The sequence below is a fragment of the Melanostigma gelatinosum genome (genome assembly GCF_949748355.1).
Source record: "Melanostigma gelatinosum genome assembly, chromosome: 20".
Lineage (NCBI taxonomy): Eukaryota > Metazoa > Chordata > Actinopteri > Perciformes > Zoarcidae > Melanostigma > Melanostigma gelatinosum.
In genome coordinates, this window is record NC_136653.1 from 2,944,791 (window position 1) to 2,963,261 (window position 18,471).

Genomic DNA, 18,471 nt, shown 5'->3' on the forward strand with positions numbered 1-18,471 from the left:
ACTTCAAATGCTTTCAGACATCACCAGGCAGTTCAGATGCTTTCATATCTCACCCTTCGACACTTCAACTTCTTGCATTTCATTGTATTTAATGAAAGTTAATCTGTTTTTAGTAAACACCAACCAACAGTTCAACTGATTTCAGCACTTTGACTTCCACTGCAATTTAAAACTCTGATGAAACAACTTCTCTCATCGCTTACATTTCAACTGACACCTCAGTTACTTTCAATGCTCACTTCAACTGATACATCAAACTATAGACTGTATAAAGACGGATGACACGTATCCACTCAACAAAATTAAACCAAAATAAGCTGCATACAGGTGCTGCCATCTTGGACATTTGGAGCCAGAGTCTGCACAGTATGGTGATCGGGGAGGGGATTGCTTGTTAGCGTGAGAGCCACCTAGCTGCTGCCTTAGCACCACGGTAGCGGTTTGGCTACAAAGACACAAGAACTAACCATAATATCTCCAGAAATACATTCATGATCAAATTGACACATGTTCTACTACACAGACTCGTGATTCTTGTTTCAAATGTGTGCGTCTGCTCTGAGCACGCATGATGGTGCTACAGCGCTGGCTAACCCTACTGTCAGTGGAAATGTTGCTAAGCTAGCTAGCGACACAGTCAGTGACTGCATGAACCATAGACTGTATAAAGATCTTGACATGCTGATACTCTGGGTATGAATATCGATTATTGTATAAACAGTCTATGTTTTGAGACTGACAGATAAAGTTACATCTCCTCTTGATGTTCTTACGCGAGGTATATTTACTGACCCTCCAGCTTCACTACTTCACTCAGAGCAGCTGTGAATCATGACGTCACACCCCCTCTTTATAGCATCAAAATACATCAGCAGGATAAGAACTACCTCAAAAAAAAAGTATTTGACGTGCACTTTGATTTTGTTCCCGTGACTTATTTTAGCTAACACCAATGAGTCAAATAATGAGGCTCGGTCAGTATCCAAAAGCTTCAAACTATGACGCTCTACCCACCCCTCTAGCGTCAGTTTGGCACATCTCGTGCGCGGCGCGTGTCACGATACCCTTGTTAGCGTCTTTTCAAATGATCTTTCGTCTTCACGGGAAGTTAATTTTAGGTAAGAAAACTACTTCGTTAGCTTCCTGGTTGGCACTGATTTCACTAAGTGTGTGACTACAGGTTAAGATTAAACAAACATGTGAAAACTGTTTGTTTATTTCAAGACATTGAACTGTTTTAACAGCATATTCTCAGTCTCTTACAAAAGTTTAGCGTCCTTGTTTATACTGCATGCATGTTATTTTGCCTTTGTTTTATTTCCCTCTTATGTAACCATGTTCCAATTTATCTTGGGCCCACCAGCGTGTTACATAAGTGAGGATGTTATTATTAAGTTATGTTGTTTCACCGCTGTTGGAGCAGCAGAAGCTCAGCAGACGTGCAGTAGATGCAGCCTCCTCCGGCTGCAGAGTGACCGTCCTCAGAATCAACCCCAAACCTCTTTTATTATCACTTGTTGATTCGGAGCTGCTCTGCTGTTTTGCCCCGCTGGTTCGACGCTGCCCCATCTCGGCACGGTGGAGAAATGAGACCGAGAAAGCAAACAGGCCTTCACTCTCGCTGGTCCCCGTCAGTTTATAGATTTTCATTTAATTTGAAATGAGGCCGTCTGCAGGCCTGCTGCGTTAAGTGCAAACAGTATTTGAAGATCCCTTTCTGTTGGTTTTCCATCTTATTCCTTGAATACTTTGCTGCTCTCTCAGCATGTGTGAAAGTCCTTGTTTTTTGGCCATATGTAACACATTATTAATCCATATCAGGGTTCCCTGTGGATGTACGATTCCTGGATAGAGGTAGTTGTGTTCAGGGATATTCAGTCAGTCACATACCGTCTTTCAGACAGTCATTGAACATCAGGTGATTTTATCAAATGGTTCACTCTGCAGGAATACAGCAGAACTTTTATTGCCACTTGTTTCATGCATTCAGCGTATGACATAGTATTCGATTTCACCTCCTGAATTGAATTGCGGCATTAACAAATATAGATCCAGACCTCAGTGATTTCAGTGATTCAAGTGTCATGTTATTATTTTTCTTTTTCACTGAAAGGGAAGAACCAAAGGTCTTTGAAGGGGTCCAGATGGTTTCAGATATAGTAGAAGATTATAAATTCAACTAAATAAATAATTGAAAGTAAAATGAAACTAAACTGAATCAATAAATATCAATTTATATGAAATATTAAACACAGCTACAAGCAGGAAGTAGCAGCAATGAGTTAATCCACTGGGTCTTCACATCCTCAGATGATGGGACTACATGAAGAACCTTCTGTTGGTTCCTGCTGCCAACAACAGAAAAAGCGTTTTTTGCTTGTACCATGTGACCAAGTCAGCGATACTGAGGAAATCACAATGGCGGAAAGCGAGGTGTGTTCAGCAGCCACTGGACGGGGATGGTCAACTAGCATGAGGTGGTTCTACCCATCATCAGAGCAGCTTGCTTTTACACTCTGATTCTGTGACCACCATCTTTTTATATTTCTCAATCCAAAGGGAGTTGCATTTGAGGGAGGTGAATTGTACAACTGGTAGTTTGTTTGAGACATGGACTGTGTCTAAGACTTGGAAGTAGTCATCCTGACGTCATCCAATGGTTTGTGGACTGCAGTTTAGAAATATCGAGTTCGGGGTCTTGGGCGTTGCCATGTTGGTTTTTTGCAACTAGTAAACAGAAGTGACCATATTTGGACAGCAGAGGAGTGACTTAGAGACGCCGTATACGGCTCTGGTAGCAACCAGTCAATCACTGTGTAGTCCCGCCCTAAAGCATCCCCTGCTTTATGGTCTATTTGACTCTAAATGGACCATAATGTACTAAATGAACATCATGCTGTATTGAAGAAGACTTGAAACTAGAGATTGAGACCATAAACTCATGTTTACAATGTTTACTGAGGTAATAAATCAAGAGAGAAGTAGAGTCATTTTCTCATAGACTTCTATACAACCAGAGGAGTCGCCCCCTGGTGGACACTAGAGAGAATGCAGCTTTAAGGAACTTCAGGATCGGCTTCACTTTTCAGAACCTGAGGTTGTTTTGTTTTTAACCTGGTTTTAGACAAACTGCACAGATTTGTTTAGGAGACGTCTCATGTATTTGAACAATTCATTTCTAAAATGGCATGACTTTAAGATGTTAAATGTCCTTTTACATTTCAAAGACTACAGTTGTTTCCTTTCATAACATAGTTTTGGATTACTACGACCAATTTTTCATTTATTTAACATGAATAAATATGTGATCGTGGGCTCCCGGTGCTGCTCCGTGTGAATATTACTGGTAGTCCCTTCGATGAGGGGAAGATGTGTGAGCGTTGGTGGCTGCTCTGGAGAGAGCTGCTGAACCCCGGTGGGACTGCTGTCAGGACTTTGGCTGAGGTAATGCTGAGCAGTTTAAATGTACTGGTGGCTGCAGTGTGATGGAGAACTATTGCCGGTGCTATGAGGCTGGCAAGCTGTGGAGCTGCTGGCAGCAAAGTGCAGCAGCTGTCACATTTTGACATTGCAGCGATTTTGGTCTCACAGGTGCATACAAATGATGGTTTAAAAGCTCACACAGATAATAATTCTCACTGAAGTGTCCGGTTGCCGATGTTTATCTTGCAGAATTTTTGAAAACATAAACTTTAACTTGTTGAGCGTGTTGCAACATGCAAGAGGGACTACTTTTCATGAGCTCAGTGAGATGTTTTCTTTGTTGTATCATCACCTGGACATAAGAATCATTGTGTTTTCATGACATGAGTCCTTTATACATACTGAGCGGGTCTTCTTCACAGAGCCGGCCGCCATGTTTCTACAGTGATCCTGAACAGACAAACCAAACGGGAGAAGTTTCAGTCGGTTGCAATCTGCCACCTAGATACCGCAAAATACAACACACTGCACCTTTATGCTATACTCCTTCCTATGTGCCATAGAGCTACACTGCTGTTGATAAAAATGAAAGTGAAACACATCAGTGAGGCACAGTGTAGCACTGCTCCTTCACTATCATGAACACACACCGTATGCCCCACAAACACCGTCCTGCTTCCAGAAAGAGCGTTTTTAATGATCTGTCGTATGAACCAGTGGGGTGGACAGACAGGGCAGTGCAGTCGGAATGTATTGAGAGATGCACTAAGACATCGTTGGTTTGGGTCTGCACCAGATTTATCCTTTAACCACAGCCGAGTTCAAATGTATTTTGTCATTTCATTTACATTACTTGCACATATCTGGACTCTTTTAGATGATGTGTCTTGTCACTGTAAAAAAAAGAAAAATGCATGTGCAACTCTCTTTGCTATTTTGTTTGTTTCATTTGTAGTTATTGCCTTGTGAAATCTTCCCGGCACCAAACAAACCTTTGTGTGCAAGTTCGAAATCTGAAACTAGGATAATAACAAAAACAAGAAATTATATCATTGTAATACATGGAACAATGGAACAGATCCAATTTAAATAAAAACCCGTCAGCCTGTGTACACACACTCACCTCTGCTCCTCCTCTCATAGCACTGTGAGCTCACCTCCTTTCTTCCATATGGCCCTGTGTCTTCCACAGCTGTGTCTGTACAGATGGAGCCCACTGAGACAAATGCGTCTCACGAGCTCTGGGCCGTGTGACAGAGTGTGAGAAAACGGCTCTGCCAATGATGGCGGCTGCTACTCAGATCAACCCGTTACACAGCTCTCCTTAATTCTCTCCCCCTCTCTCTCTCTCTCTCTGAGCGGAAGCAGGTGTGCGGAGCTGCAGGAGCGGAGTTTTTTGAGAGCGATAGTTAACGTGTTTTTCGACATTTCTCTTCGTTGGGTAATGTTGGGTATGATGGTGTAGTGGGGTGTGCAGGGTTCACGGGTTTTTTTTGCGTACTTTTATCGGGTTGTTGGGTCTTTTTTTTTTAGCGGAGTGCAGCCGGGCAGCAGGTGCTGTCGGCGTGCTAACCGCTAGCATGCGCCTGACGGAGCTAACCAGGGAACACGGCGTGAAGATCCCGCCGCTGTTCGGGTGTTCGTTGGAGGAGATCAGTTTGGCAGTGGGTGAACTTGTCGGCCACAGCCACGTGAAGTCCGCAGCACGGATGAACAGCGCGGTGGTCATCTTTTTGGACAGTATTGAACTTGCGGATGTGGTGTTGACGCGCGGGATCTCCGTGGGTGAGCACTTCCTGCCCACGTATGCTCTCGCCACACCCGAGGTGAAAGTCACTGTGTCCAACGTGCCACCATTCATAACGGGCGCTGCCATCGCCAAAGAGCTGTCCAAGCATGGGAAGGTGGTGTCTCCGGTGATAAGGATGCCCTGTGGATTTCAGTCTCCGCTGTTGCGACACGTGTCGTCTCACAGGAGGCATGCTTTCATGGTCCCCAGTGACAGGAGCAGAGCAGTCAACCTCAGCTTCAAGATCACTGTGGGCGATTTTGACTACGTCATCTTTGCAAAGACGAACGATTTTAAATGTTACAGCTGTGGGAGAGAAGGACATCTGAGCAGAGCTTGTCCTGGGGAACACGGCTCAAACAAGGACCAGAACCAGGGAGGTACTGAGGACAGAGGGGACAAGCAGGACGGACAAGAGGGAGCAAGTGGGGCACAGGAGGCGAGGGTGGAGGTGACGGGTGGGGCTCAGGAGGGGGGAGTGGAGGTGACAGGTGGGACCCAGGAGGCGAGAGTGGAGGAGGCGGGTGGGGTACAGGAGGTGAGAGCGGAGGTGACAGGTGGGGTACAAGAGGTGAGGGTGCAGGAGGCGGGTGGGGTACAGGAGGTGAGAGCGGAGGTGACGGGTGGGGTACAGGAGGTGAGAGCGGAGGTGACAGGTGGGGTGCAAGAGGTGAGGGTGCAGGAGGCGGGTGGGGTACAGGAGGTGAGAGTGGAGGTGACGGGTGGGGTACAGCAGGTGAGGGAGAGTACTGGAGGACAGGTGGAGGCAGGTGGGGAGGTGGCCATGGAAGCAGACGAGGAGCAGCTCAAGGCCCCTCCGCTGAAGAGGAAACAGAGAGGAGACAGAGGAAGCTCACAGGCCAAGAAAGTGGCACCTACAGAGAGTGGAGGAGCAGCCGAGTGCGAGTCCAGGCCGGAAGAAGACCCTGAGTCCGGTTGGGAGGAGAACTCTGCTGTAAACAGTGAGCCCTCTAAACACGGTGCGGGCAGCTCTAGGGGCTCTGGAGGCTACAGCGTGGAGGAGATACAGGAGTTTCTGAGGAGGAGTAAGAACGTGAGAAAAGCCAGAGTGGAGGACTACCTCTCTGACAAGGAGCAGCTCTCCAGCTCTGCCAGATCTCACATGAGGAGCAAGGACAGAGGAGGCCTCACGAAGCAGGAAGGATACAGACTCAAGAAAATAATTCACAAAGTGAACAGAGAACTGGACAAAAGTGGGCGCTGAGTGAGAGTCAGATCTCAGCCTACAGACAATGAAAGACACGTTCATGTTTGATGGACCGTATTTGTTGAACAGTTTTGAATGATAATGTATCGTGTTCAGGAAAAGGGTGAACTGATTGTAGCAGTTTAGCGATGTTTTGTTTGCTCATATGACTTGAGGAAGGAAAAAAAACAACAAAAAAACGTAAAATAAAGGTTTGTTAACAAATCAAATCTCTCTCTCTCTCTCTCTCCCTCTCTCTCTCTCTCTCTCCCTCTCTCTTTCTCTCTCTCCCTCTCTCCCTCTCTCTCTCTCTCTCTCTCTCTCTCTCCCTCTCTCTCTCTCTCTCTCTCTCTCTCTCTCTCTCTCTCTCTCTCTCTCTCTCTCTCTCTCTCTCTCTCTGGCCTTCGTCTCTACTAGATCACAGTAACGGAGACGGTGCTGTTCCTGGTCCAGTACACGTCCAAAGAGTTTGACCGCTCAGAGAAGACGGTGGCCACGGGGGACTGCTGTTACCTCAACCCGCTGGTGCGCAGGACCTTCCGCTTCCTCGGTGAGTCTCCGGCTAATGTACTTCTTAATTACTGCAAACCTGCACGACATGTTGTCCTGCTCTGTGCTCTTAGACGCACTCTGATAACGCTGATCACAGACACTCCTCCACCTCTCCTACACTGAAAGGGAGGTGGACTATTTTTCTGTACTTTTCCTCCTACAGCCTAGAGAGCCTCTCTAAATGTGCTGCAGGGGTTGTTTGTCTGTATGGACTGTATGCCATCCCTGGAATAGAGAAGTATTTACCTCGTGTGTTTCAGCAGCAAGGAATACTCCAACTAGGGATGTCCCGATCCAGTTGTTTTACCTAGATGGAGCTGCACAGTGCACACTTCAAGTACATTACAGTTAGTAAAGCCAGTCAGATGTGTATGCATGACATTTTGACAGCTCTGCATTGCGTCAAGTTTTTGCGTCAAAAAAGTTTTCCAGCATCCATGCTGTTCCTCAATGAAGGACATAAATACCAAACCCTTTGTGTAGTCTGCTCTGCCTTGTCGCCGTCTCTGGGGAATTTCTCTCTCCCTTTACGGTTTTCCTCCAGTGTTTGTTGCTTATAGGTGCAGTCTTTGCCTGAGTTACCTCTATAAACAGATCCTGCATTCATATGTAGAATCTTTAGGCAGCAAAATGTTGGCATTTGAAAGTGTTCTGGTTTGCGCTTTATTGTTGACAAAATGGCGTTGGAGCCGGCTGTGGTTGAATGCAGGCAAACAGTCTGTGTGGAGAGCAAAAGAGGTGGAACGCATTGGCTGAAATGCAATCTGTGAACCCGCCGGCTATCGTCTGAAGATGATTTAGCTCATAAATGGTTTAGAATTAGCTCGTAAACTGGCTACTTTTGACCACGTTATCTCTCAACTCTCACACCTCAAGTTGCTAACGGGACTGTAAACAACGAGGAAGTCTTTTCCCCGACATCCGTCAGCCACGCCGGAGCCCCAGAGATATATCCTGAGTTACCTGAAAGCTGTCTTCTGTTGCGTATTTTACTTTCATGGACGGTACATCTGTTGCACGGATTACATGAGTAAAATACTCTCGTTGGCTTTCTGCCCGCGGGGCTTTTGTTGCTCTTGCAGCGGCGTGGTGAGTGTGGTTGTCCTCAGTGAGACACCTGCATCAAAGGTGACAGCCAAACACAGCCAAACACACTGAGCTGACAGTGACACTGCCATGAGGTAAATAACATACACAAACAGTCTCATACCTGCTTTGTGGGCGGAGCCTCATGGGGCTCAACAGATTGGAGAGATTCTATTTCTAATATCTGAGCAGTTTTATCATCTGACATGAAGGACTGAAAAAGACAGCCTTCAACATGTAGTCCTTTTCACCAATCTAGACTGTTTGTAGGCAGCAGGAAGAAAGGCAGACATCTCTACGGCCGATATCTTCACACTCAGGAACTCCCACCAAAACAATCTCGGCTGATAAAAAGCACTACAGGTAGATATGTAGTTATGATTCTGTGATGGGCTGTCTCTGTAAGGCCTCTAGTCCATTTCAGATCATTTTGCAAGGATCCTCAAATCCAACTTCATTCATAATTGACATCACGTTCATGTATTCTTTCTCATTTGATCTACTGTACTCTTTACTTATTGCTGTAAAGCCACCTGCAGCACAACGGGGCATCATGCAAGAACCACTCGCACTAACATATGTCTTCTTAAAGTGGCATGTACAAGAGATAGAGGCATCACATTCATCTGCCTTCTTGCAGTTAGAACCTCCTCGTATACTGAGGCAAAAGGACTGCCACATTCTCTCGACTGCCTCCGGAGTGCTTCATTCCCCTTCGTCTCTGTCACAGTTCAGCTATGTTGTGTCACAGTGTTGACAGCTGAAGTAATATGTTTCTCTGGCTCCTGACATCACTACTGACTCTGCAGAATGTTTGATGTTTTCATCTACGGATTTCTAAAAGAAGATTTTTGGTGAAGGAAACCTGGCCACAGATCAGTTACAACATGAAGATGTTTAGTGCCATGTATTATGCTTATGATGCCATCTCACCAATGCACTCATGCACAGGTGGTATTCATCAAGATGTGTGAATTATGGCAGCACAATGTGCAGTTCAGACGATCGACTGAATAAAACTCGTACAAGCAAACCTAAAAAAATACAAGTGAGGTTACAGATAATAATTTGAAATTGTACTTGCATGAGGCAAATGGCTATGCAGGTTTCATATCTGAATGTCTTTTGATATCTTATTTTGACCTTTCTTTTCTGTGCTAATTCATGACGATAGTGTAACAGACAAACACGCACGTTTACACACGTGTCAGCACCATCGCATTTGCTTTTGTAAGCGTACTTCTAGCTACGCGCAGATCCACAAGTTCCAGTTAAAGATGCATGCAGATACACGCGTATGAGATAAACCCTGACACCTTTCTGCATGAAACACACATATTCGCACATGCACAAACATGCTTACAGACTTGCAAACATGCACACACTGTTATTGATAAAACAGCAAAATATCGCCTTGACTGCTGTCTGATGAAACACACACACACACACACACTTTGCAGCGCAGCGTTTGCCTCTCCTTGCCCTCTCTCTTGCTTAAGTACGAGATAAGGCTGCAGAAGAGGATTATTACCTCGATCCCCGAGGGGGAATCCACTTTGTGGCCCCGGCTTTGCCCTCGCATTTACACATCCAGCATACCATCCACGCTACTCCTTCATGTTAACAGGCCTTGTCTTCCAGGCTAAAGCTCCTTTCATCCCAGAGAGACTCATTGGAATTGGTTATCATATATTGTACACTGGTACAGTGTTGTATCTGAATCAGGGTTAAGTCTTAATTGATGCCAGTTTTAAAGAGCGCTGTGTGGTGTACTGTCCCTGCAAAGCAGAGGGAGGACGATAAAGTGCCTCAGCTGCCGAGGTTCCTTTTTCTATCTTTGCGTTCCGTCAGCAGCGATGGAGCACCACAGTAAAATCCCACCTTCCCTGCTGGAGAAGCATTCAAAGAAATATATGCTGATCAAGTCTCACTTTACCCTCCAACACAATCAAGAACGGTTGTGAAACGAAATGGCCGCAATGGTTAAGTGCCTTTCATCGGTGATGAAATTGAAATGATTGTTTGTTCTCGAAGATGTTTTGTGGAATTATCTGAGAAGTTTAATCAGTTGCTCTGACTGAATAGCATTTTAACATCAGAATATCGCATGATATGACCGTGTTCATGACCATGCTTGTGACTTGTTGTGAATTTCCCATGTAAAGTATATGGAGGAAGTCCAAAAGAATGACATCATAGAAAAAGTAACCAAGATGAATTTCCTGTGGAGGCTGTCTGGGCTCAGCCCTCATGTAAGCTTGAGTTTGTCATAAAGAGAAGCAAAAAGTGACAATTGTACAAATGCAGAAAGAGGCACACACTTTCAAACAGCCTCGCTTTGAAACCGTTCCAAGCAGGGCTCGTTGGTTGGCCACGAATCGGACATAAGGAAGATGTGGAAGAAGCGGGTTCATGCATTCATGAAGTTATCTGTACGATACCTGTTGAGGGAGAAGTCTCCTCACAATGAAATGGAGCAGGCCAGCACACGTGGACTGATAGCTTTTCAGCCACACGGCGCTAAAAACGTTACCGAAACTGATTTACAATTATAAGGAATTTAATTCCACTGATGCAAGTACGATTACAGTTAAACATTGGAGTACATACTCCTACGAAATATTACAATATTAACCCACTTTGGAAAAAACTACCTCTGGTCCCAGGACACAGCCGTCCTGCAGATCCACACGCTAAAAGAGGCAGAAAAACACTTCTAACCCGCCCACATATTCATTCACGACTCCTCCCCTTCCGTCTATCTCAATTTCTATTGGCCAAATTCCCCTATGCACTTTTAGCTACTTAATCCTATATCACTTTATGTTTATCTTAATTATGCATTCCAAAACCCTTATGATTATGACAAATTATGAATTCTTAATTATGAATTATGAAACACTTTTATTATATCTACTAACTACAGTTTTTTGCTCAGATTTCTTACATACCTCATCATTTCACTGTAACAACCTCAATAAGGAGGCAGGTGGCTGGAGGGAGACCACCAGCTGAATTTGTCCTACTTGCGGTTGGCTGTACATATTGTATGTCATTTCCAGTAAATATCACAATATAGAACATGTGTTTTCTGGTAACGGCTCCAGCCTGATCGCGGGTTTGTTGACATGACGTAGCGTAAGACTTGCTGTTAGGACGCGGTGTCCATCTGTCTGTGGCCGAGTTCTCTGACCTCACGGTTGTTGTTGAATCATTCCTCGTTCAGCTTGACTCCTCTCATGTGGTGCATACATACCTTCTCTACAAGTGGAGTGTCTTAGGATTCTAAGACATCTGGAGGACATCTGGACTACTTAACTAAATGCCTGGTCAGACCAGGCACAGATAAATTGCCTAGAAGCTTGGTGACGTTGCAACTACTCGCAGTGCTAGTTGGTGAACTACTCCAGATGGCATGCTGATTTCTCACGCTTTAATCCGCCAGGAGCGTGCTCGTGTTATTCTGTCACAGTAGGTCTTCTCACGGTTTATTCAGGAGACATAGAGGGATATTTATGCCGCTGATTCCTGTCTTTCAACTAACGTGTGTTTATACTCTGGCAGAGGAAGGTTGAGTGAAGGAGGAATGCTGCACCACTGCTAATACGTGGTCATGAGGTTTGTGTCTTCAAACCCTAGGCCACTGTGACACCCAACATTTACAGAATGCAGATGCCCATAACTCTTTTGTGCAATGAGGGATTATTAACAACATCTCATTAGGGCTCACTTTCACTTTGACCTCAAAGTAAAATGGTGTTGATAACGTAGACAAACAATTGGTAGGTTTGTAACCTGTCTGATCGTTTGTCTGCTCGTGGGTCTTGACCTCTTGGATTTTGTTCTAGTGATGATAAGAACAACTACTTTGGGGAGTAAAATGTAAGATGGACATAACTACAAAAATAGGATGCAAGCTTTAAACTTAAAATTCCCTTCAAAAGTATTTTTGGAGGAAGATGCTGAAGACATGCTTCACCCACTTTCCCATCTGTGGCCACAGATCAGTTACAACTGAGAGAAGTTGCTGTGCATGCACTGTTTGAGAGATGGAGGCGATCGTCTTCTAATGTTACGGGGAGGGGTGCGAGTGTTCCTCTGTCTTTTAACTTAATGCTTATGGCTCACTGAAGCAAGCTGCATAATAGGTGCAGCACTTGCTTCACTATACCAACATCAGCTAATGGGTCTGTGGCGAGCTGTCAGTGCCTCTTTACAGCAGCATTAGCAACAGCAATTATCCCAAATTACAAGGCACAATTTAGCATACACAATCTGGAAATCCCATTACATACAGTGTGTCTGCCTGTGTGTTTTATGGTGCATTTGATCCATGGCTATTGATAACTACTTTTGGCAGGCTTGTTGGCACAGTGTGTTGAGCCATTTGGTCTCCCTGCGCTGCCGAGCTCCCGTGTGAGGCTGAACGCTGCCGCTCGCCAGCGTCTCTCTGAGCCCTGGAGGCAAAGGCCTCCTGAGTTGATTGGACTTACATGTGGAGGGATTTGTGTCAGGGAGATCAGGGGGCATGAGATGTTAGACCTGGAGGATGTTATAGTACTTGCCTGCCCTGCAGGGCTCAACCTGCACCTGCTGGTAAAGCACCACTGGAGCTGAGTGCCTCCCATTCACAGCAGAGGATTGATTGGCTGAGTCTGTGATGTGCAAGCTACTCCTGGAATTAATCAGGAACCTGCTGTTTGTTTCTTGAGGGCTAATCTCCTGAAGTTGTAAGAATGTTGCCGTAAAGACTTTACAACCACATAATGCAAAATGATTACGAAAGTATTATAGTGTGTTTTTTGTTGTTGTCTGCTCTCACTCTCTCTCCCTAAGTCCGGCCCATTGCGTCTTTTGAAATGAGACAAAATGTTCAGAACACAGCGGCAGCTGCCTAAGCCTTCACACGGTATCATGAGTCGGTGAAAGCCTGGTTCCTCTTGTTTTTTTTATTTTCAACAAAAGTGCTCTGGGTTTGTTGATTATTTTGGTTTGTTTCTGAACTATTGAGCAGACAACCGATAAATCCCGAAGGAGAGTATTTTTTGTTGATGACCTGAACTCAGTTGTACCAGAACCTTGTTAATCCCAAAGTGGAATTTTGTGTTCCCGTGATAAACTGGACTGATGCAGAGGAACTGGGCTGAATTATGACCAAGCCTGTTTCCTAACCAACGGTACGGTAGATTACCTTTATCCTTTGTGGGGTTTGAGACTCATATATCTTTTTGGTTTCAATTCAAACTGCTACATTGTAGCTTAACCACATCAATTGGTACAACATATAAAGGAGTCAGTATTTATGCTGAGTAACATAATTGGAGCCAAATAGTGAATTTAGTCTCAATCAGTCCCGAGCCCTCGACTCTTAAACAGTGACCGTAATACTTCACAATAATTCTCAATCAAGCTCTTTATCAATGAAAGGTTTAATAAACTATTAACTACACATGCAATGACTAACAAATGAAACTACTAGTGAATGAATGAATGCAATGATGAATGAATGCATGAATACAGTGTTTGGCCACCATGAAGATGAAAACTTTAACATTAAGCAGTTCAATTGAACTAATGCACCACTCAGCAGCTGAGAGATTGTTGTGAAGTAAAAAAAAATGTCTATATTGATAGGAGACCTTAGGTCGACCCTAAAATTCCTACTTACTCTTATTCTATGCTTCAACCCAAACATCACAGGAAAAAAGTAAAGATTGACCTGATGTTTCAGATGGTCAGGGGTAAAGTTTTGTTGGAGGAGAGGGGGAAGGGGGTTGATCAGTGCCAAATCTTCCATGGACCACTCCTTTGACTGCTCGAGTTTTCTCAGTTGCGATCGCTCAAAAGTGATGGCTTGGCCTGAGCCTATCGCTCACTTTTGTTTTGTTCGAACATAGAATGGATTTCTTTGTTTCTTTCTTTCAAGGTTGGCTGGGGGCCGGCCTCCAGCACTTCTGTAGGGCTCGGGTATCCAGCTGATCTCCAGGGGAGCAGGAAACGAAGCATGAGAATGAGGAAAGAGACAACAAGAAGTCTTTGGGGCTCCCCTGTTTTTAAAGTCTCTGTAAATGTGGCTGTGTCTGATGCTAATGGTGCGACACTTTACACGTTTTTTATTATTTTGCTTTGGCAGAATCAAGCTTCATGAATACTATTCTGAGAAATCTGCAGCTACTCAGAAATATATGGAGCTGATTTGTTTCTGGTTGAAGTCATTTCGCTTTCGGCTTGCAGTCTCATGCTGAGGAGGTGTTTATTCAATCTCTTCTTGAAGGCATGAACACTACTTGATGGGATGTGTCTGACATCAGCAGGGGGAGGGCTGTCCCATGGTGTTACAGCAGAGTGGAGATAGTTCCCGTCAAGGCATTTGGTGTTAGCCCTGCGGTGGGAACCACCTGGTGCTTCCACCTGGGAGCCTCGAGGGTAGCAGTGCTTTCAGGTGTGCTGGATAGGTTGGAGTATGCATTTTAAAAAGAACAGTTGCTGCACGATCGTTCAGCTTGGTGTTGGCACGATCCTTTAGGGCATAGTCTTCAACAAAACCAATGACCTTTAGTGCCTTTGTCTAAATAGTATCTATCTGCATGAGAGTGGATTGTGAGGTATTCATCCAGGCAAGGCAGGAGTACTTCATAATACTCCTGACCTGGGTTTTGTAGATGTTGGCTCTGCCTCTAGGATCAAGCTTGTAGGCCAACTTCTGCAAGGCTCCAAGGTGTTGTCTTGCATGTTCACAGATTTTAGATGGACGGTTGGTCCACTGTAGTTTTCTGTCAATGCATAGTCCTAGAACTTCCATCTGGTCGCTGAGCTGGATCTTAGTGATCCCAAAGAAGAGATCAGGGCAAGATGCATTCCTCTTTCTAGATAGGATTATTGACTTCAATGTGCTAGAAAATGATCTGTCAGGCCTCAGCCCAAATTCTGAGGTTTTCCAGCTCTTCTTTAATGGCTTGCTGCTGCCTCAGTACCATTTGATGATGTTATGGGTGCAAAGATCAGTGGAATCATCCTCGTAGAGAAACATTTTGTTCCCACGTTATTACACAACATCATCTATGAAGGAGGGGAGAAATAATGGGCCAAGAATGGATAACTGAGGTATTGATGCATTGATGGTGCACGGCGATGAAGACTGACTAGAGAGCGATGAAGACTGACTAGAGAGCACAACTGATGGTTCTTACTTGGAGGTATGTCTGAAGCCATATGTGTAGTCTCCCATTCATGCCGTTTGAGTTTTACCCTAAGGCCATTGTGTCAGACCTGGTCGACATGCACTTAAGTTCAACAATGCACACTTCACGCCTTTGTCAAGAATGTTGTTCCACGCCTGGGACAAAACCGTGAATCTCTGTCTTTCGAAAAGAATGTCAGTTTACCAAAGCTTGGCCTCCTTGGCTGCTGAGAGTTACCTACACAAATGGTAAATGGACTTTCTAGTCTTTCTAGTCTTCAGGCTAGTCTTCATACACTGATGGCACAGCCTTTGGGAGACATTTGGGGTTAAGAGACGATCTATAAGTATTAACAGTGTCTTGCCCAAGGACACATCGACATAGACTAGCGGAGCTGGAGATCAAACTGCCGATCTTTTGATTGAAGGATGACCCTCGCCTCCACTGAGCCACAGTCGCCCTGGTCGCCCGCCAATGTTGCTATAAGGTGGAACATCCTGTGTACGGAGTGAAATCTCTCAACAAGTAGGTGTTAGGGTTTAAACAGAAGGATGCGAGGCTTCAGCAGGCTGCAGGGAGATTTCTGCTTCAAGCTTCCTACTGTGCACGCACATCAGAAAAACGGAACTGGATCAGGTTTCAAAATTAAACAATATTTAATGTACTACACAAAGTTCACTTACAAACTGAATCAACTATCAATAGTAATGTTCTCGAGAACAGAGACCACACGCACGCGTCCTCCTCACAGGTCTGGCTTCTCCAGGTGCTGAAAAAGAGGGGTGGATGTGGTCTGAGGAATTCTCTCTAGAACAGTCTTTTATATGTCATAAAACGTGTGACTGATCCTCTGTTGATCAGTGATTGGCTCCATTTGAATTCTGTGCCCTCCCTGGATCGATCTTTTAGAGAAACATCTTTGCTCCTTGCAAAACATCTTTCTTGGCTCCACCGCCGGTCAGTTGTCCTCCCCACTGACCACATCCTCCATTTGCTGCATGTCCCACTCAGAATCCCTGTCTGACCCTCAAACTATTCTTAGTGTTTTAATACCTTTAGTGACAATACTTTTCTGATTTAATACATTAAATTAGTTAATATACTGTAACATATAATATCTTCTATAAGCAAGAATATTGTAAACATATTGTGACTAACATATTATTATTGTGACACTTCTACTCACCACTTAGGGGTGTTATTTAATCGTACTTATAATGTGTTTAATACTGAAATTCTCCACATAGGCAATGGCCTCAGCTGTGCCTTATGTTTTGTGATAATGAGCAAATGTTAGCCTGCAAATACACCTTACCAAACTACCAACATTCCCTAAAAAAAAGAGCAGAACACAGCCTGTTTTTCACACCTTTCAATGGGATGCATTTTTGTATTACTTTGGAACCTTCTGACCTCAACAACATGTTTGGCACAAATAGCTAACGGGTGTTTCCGGAACCAAGGGACACAATGGTGAAGAGTGGACGACGATATCTACTCGCCACGGATGTATTTAGTGAAAAACTCACAGTGAAGATGACACATCCCATCTACACAGATGGTGAGGCAGATGGGGGAAACTCCCAGCTGTGTTTAGTATGTGCCATCACTGCCCATTTCAAGCTGAGAGGAGGCCTCTCTTTGTTTGCTTTCATGAGAACTTAATTCATTTTACTCAGTTCATTTCAGTTAAAGTTAGGATTTTATTGTCATATACAAAGTAACCACATCTGTCAAATACACGTAGTGCAGGAAGATATACAATATGTCCTTCTGCAATGTCATCTAAGGTAGAAGTCTAAAGCAGCATCAGCGCAAAGCCGTTACTCTTCCACCCAGAGTGCTTTGCTGTGTCCTACAGCTGTCAGGCAGACGCTGAATTCTTTCAGCCCAGCTGCTCCCAGAACCCTCCCTTTGGTGTTTCTCTTGCCTCTCTTTGCTAATGTCAGAGTGTGCCAGTGTTCACATGTGACACGTTCCATGTGCATGCTCGGGCTCGCGTGTATGCGTTTCTGTCTGTGTGTGCGCCCAAGTGTGTGCATTCATGCGCATCGTGTAGCGCATGCTTGCACATGCTCGTTGCCAGCATTTACATCTGTCGGAGGGCAGTGCGGCATCGTGTGAGCCCGGCCATCTCTCAGCTCTCACAGCTCACTCCCCTTTTCACTCAGGCCTGGCGTTGCTTTGCATAATGACTCACAGGGGCTGCGCTGTTTGGGGAAGATTCAATTTAGAACACAGCCGAGGGTCGTGGCGCTCCCTCACACTCTGTGTTGTTTGACCTTCATGCATTTCAAGGCTTGTTGAACTTTAGATTCAGGAAGTTCATGCACAGCCTCCTATTTCAGTGGCATTATGTAAAAGAGTCAACATAATATCAATATTAAGCAGTTATTTTACACAGTACTATTGTATTGACAAAGACGTTTCATTTTGCATATCGGCCCATCTGTATAAATCTTCAAAAGAAGTTAAAGAAGTGTTTAGATGAGTGGTGGGATCGCTGCACTTATTGAATAAACTCAATAAAATGTCTCAAAAGACTCTTACAATGTAATTCATATTTTCTCATTAATGATGATTATTTCACCCACCTGCATGTGTGTGCTCTGCTGCAGAGAGGCGTTCATGGGCACAAAGAAAAGAGAATCGACTCACAACCAATGCATTTCTACTTTGCCACATGGATCATTGCAATCAGCTGCAAACTTAATGCTTTTACGCCGTAACATCATCAGCGTAATATCTTTGGAGAATCAGACCTTGAGACGGAGCAGATAATCAGCCGCAGCAATCCGTTCCTTGTGAATTCGACCCTCAGACATTTGCCATTTGAGATGGATTGATCATTCATCATCGAGCCGTGAATTCCTTTGCTGAGTTACTGACTAGATGTTGGACCCCAACCAAGCAGAGCTTGCATGACGTAGCGATCAACTCTACAGCTCCACCTGAAAACATCAGATTTTCCAAAAGAAAAAGACATCAATTCTGTGGGTGGATTTTAAAGTGCAGTTGTGGTCACTATGTTGTTGCCACTGCCATCTCCATTCTTATTTACATATGAATCACCAAAAGGCCGTGTTGTTTACGCACAACAGTCTGTGACAGCAGCTAAGTTCACCGAGCTGTCCTCCATAATCAACGGGCGACAGAAGTGCCTGCCTCCCTCTCCAGCTCTCCAGCTCTCAGCATTGACGTTTGATAATCTCTGCCAGTGAGAGCAGCGTCTC

At 44.6% G+C, this 18,471-nt stretch overlaps 1 protein-coding gene across 1 annotated transcript in view; it reads left to right on the forward strand.

Annotated features, from left to right (window-relative positions):
- Nucleotides 1–18,471, forward strand: part of LOC306794199 (phospholipid phosphatase-related protein type 5-like) — a gene marked incomplete at its 3' end in the record, with an annotated part of 101,642 nt that overhangs the window by 48,112 nt on the left and 35,059 nt on the right. The window contains exon 4 of the mRNA XM_079292171.1: nt 6,837–6,969. Coding sequence (XP_079148297.1) covers nt 6,837–6,969 — 133 coding nt within the window. The remainder of the gene's footprint in view (nt 1–6,836; nt 6,970–18,471) is intronic.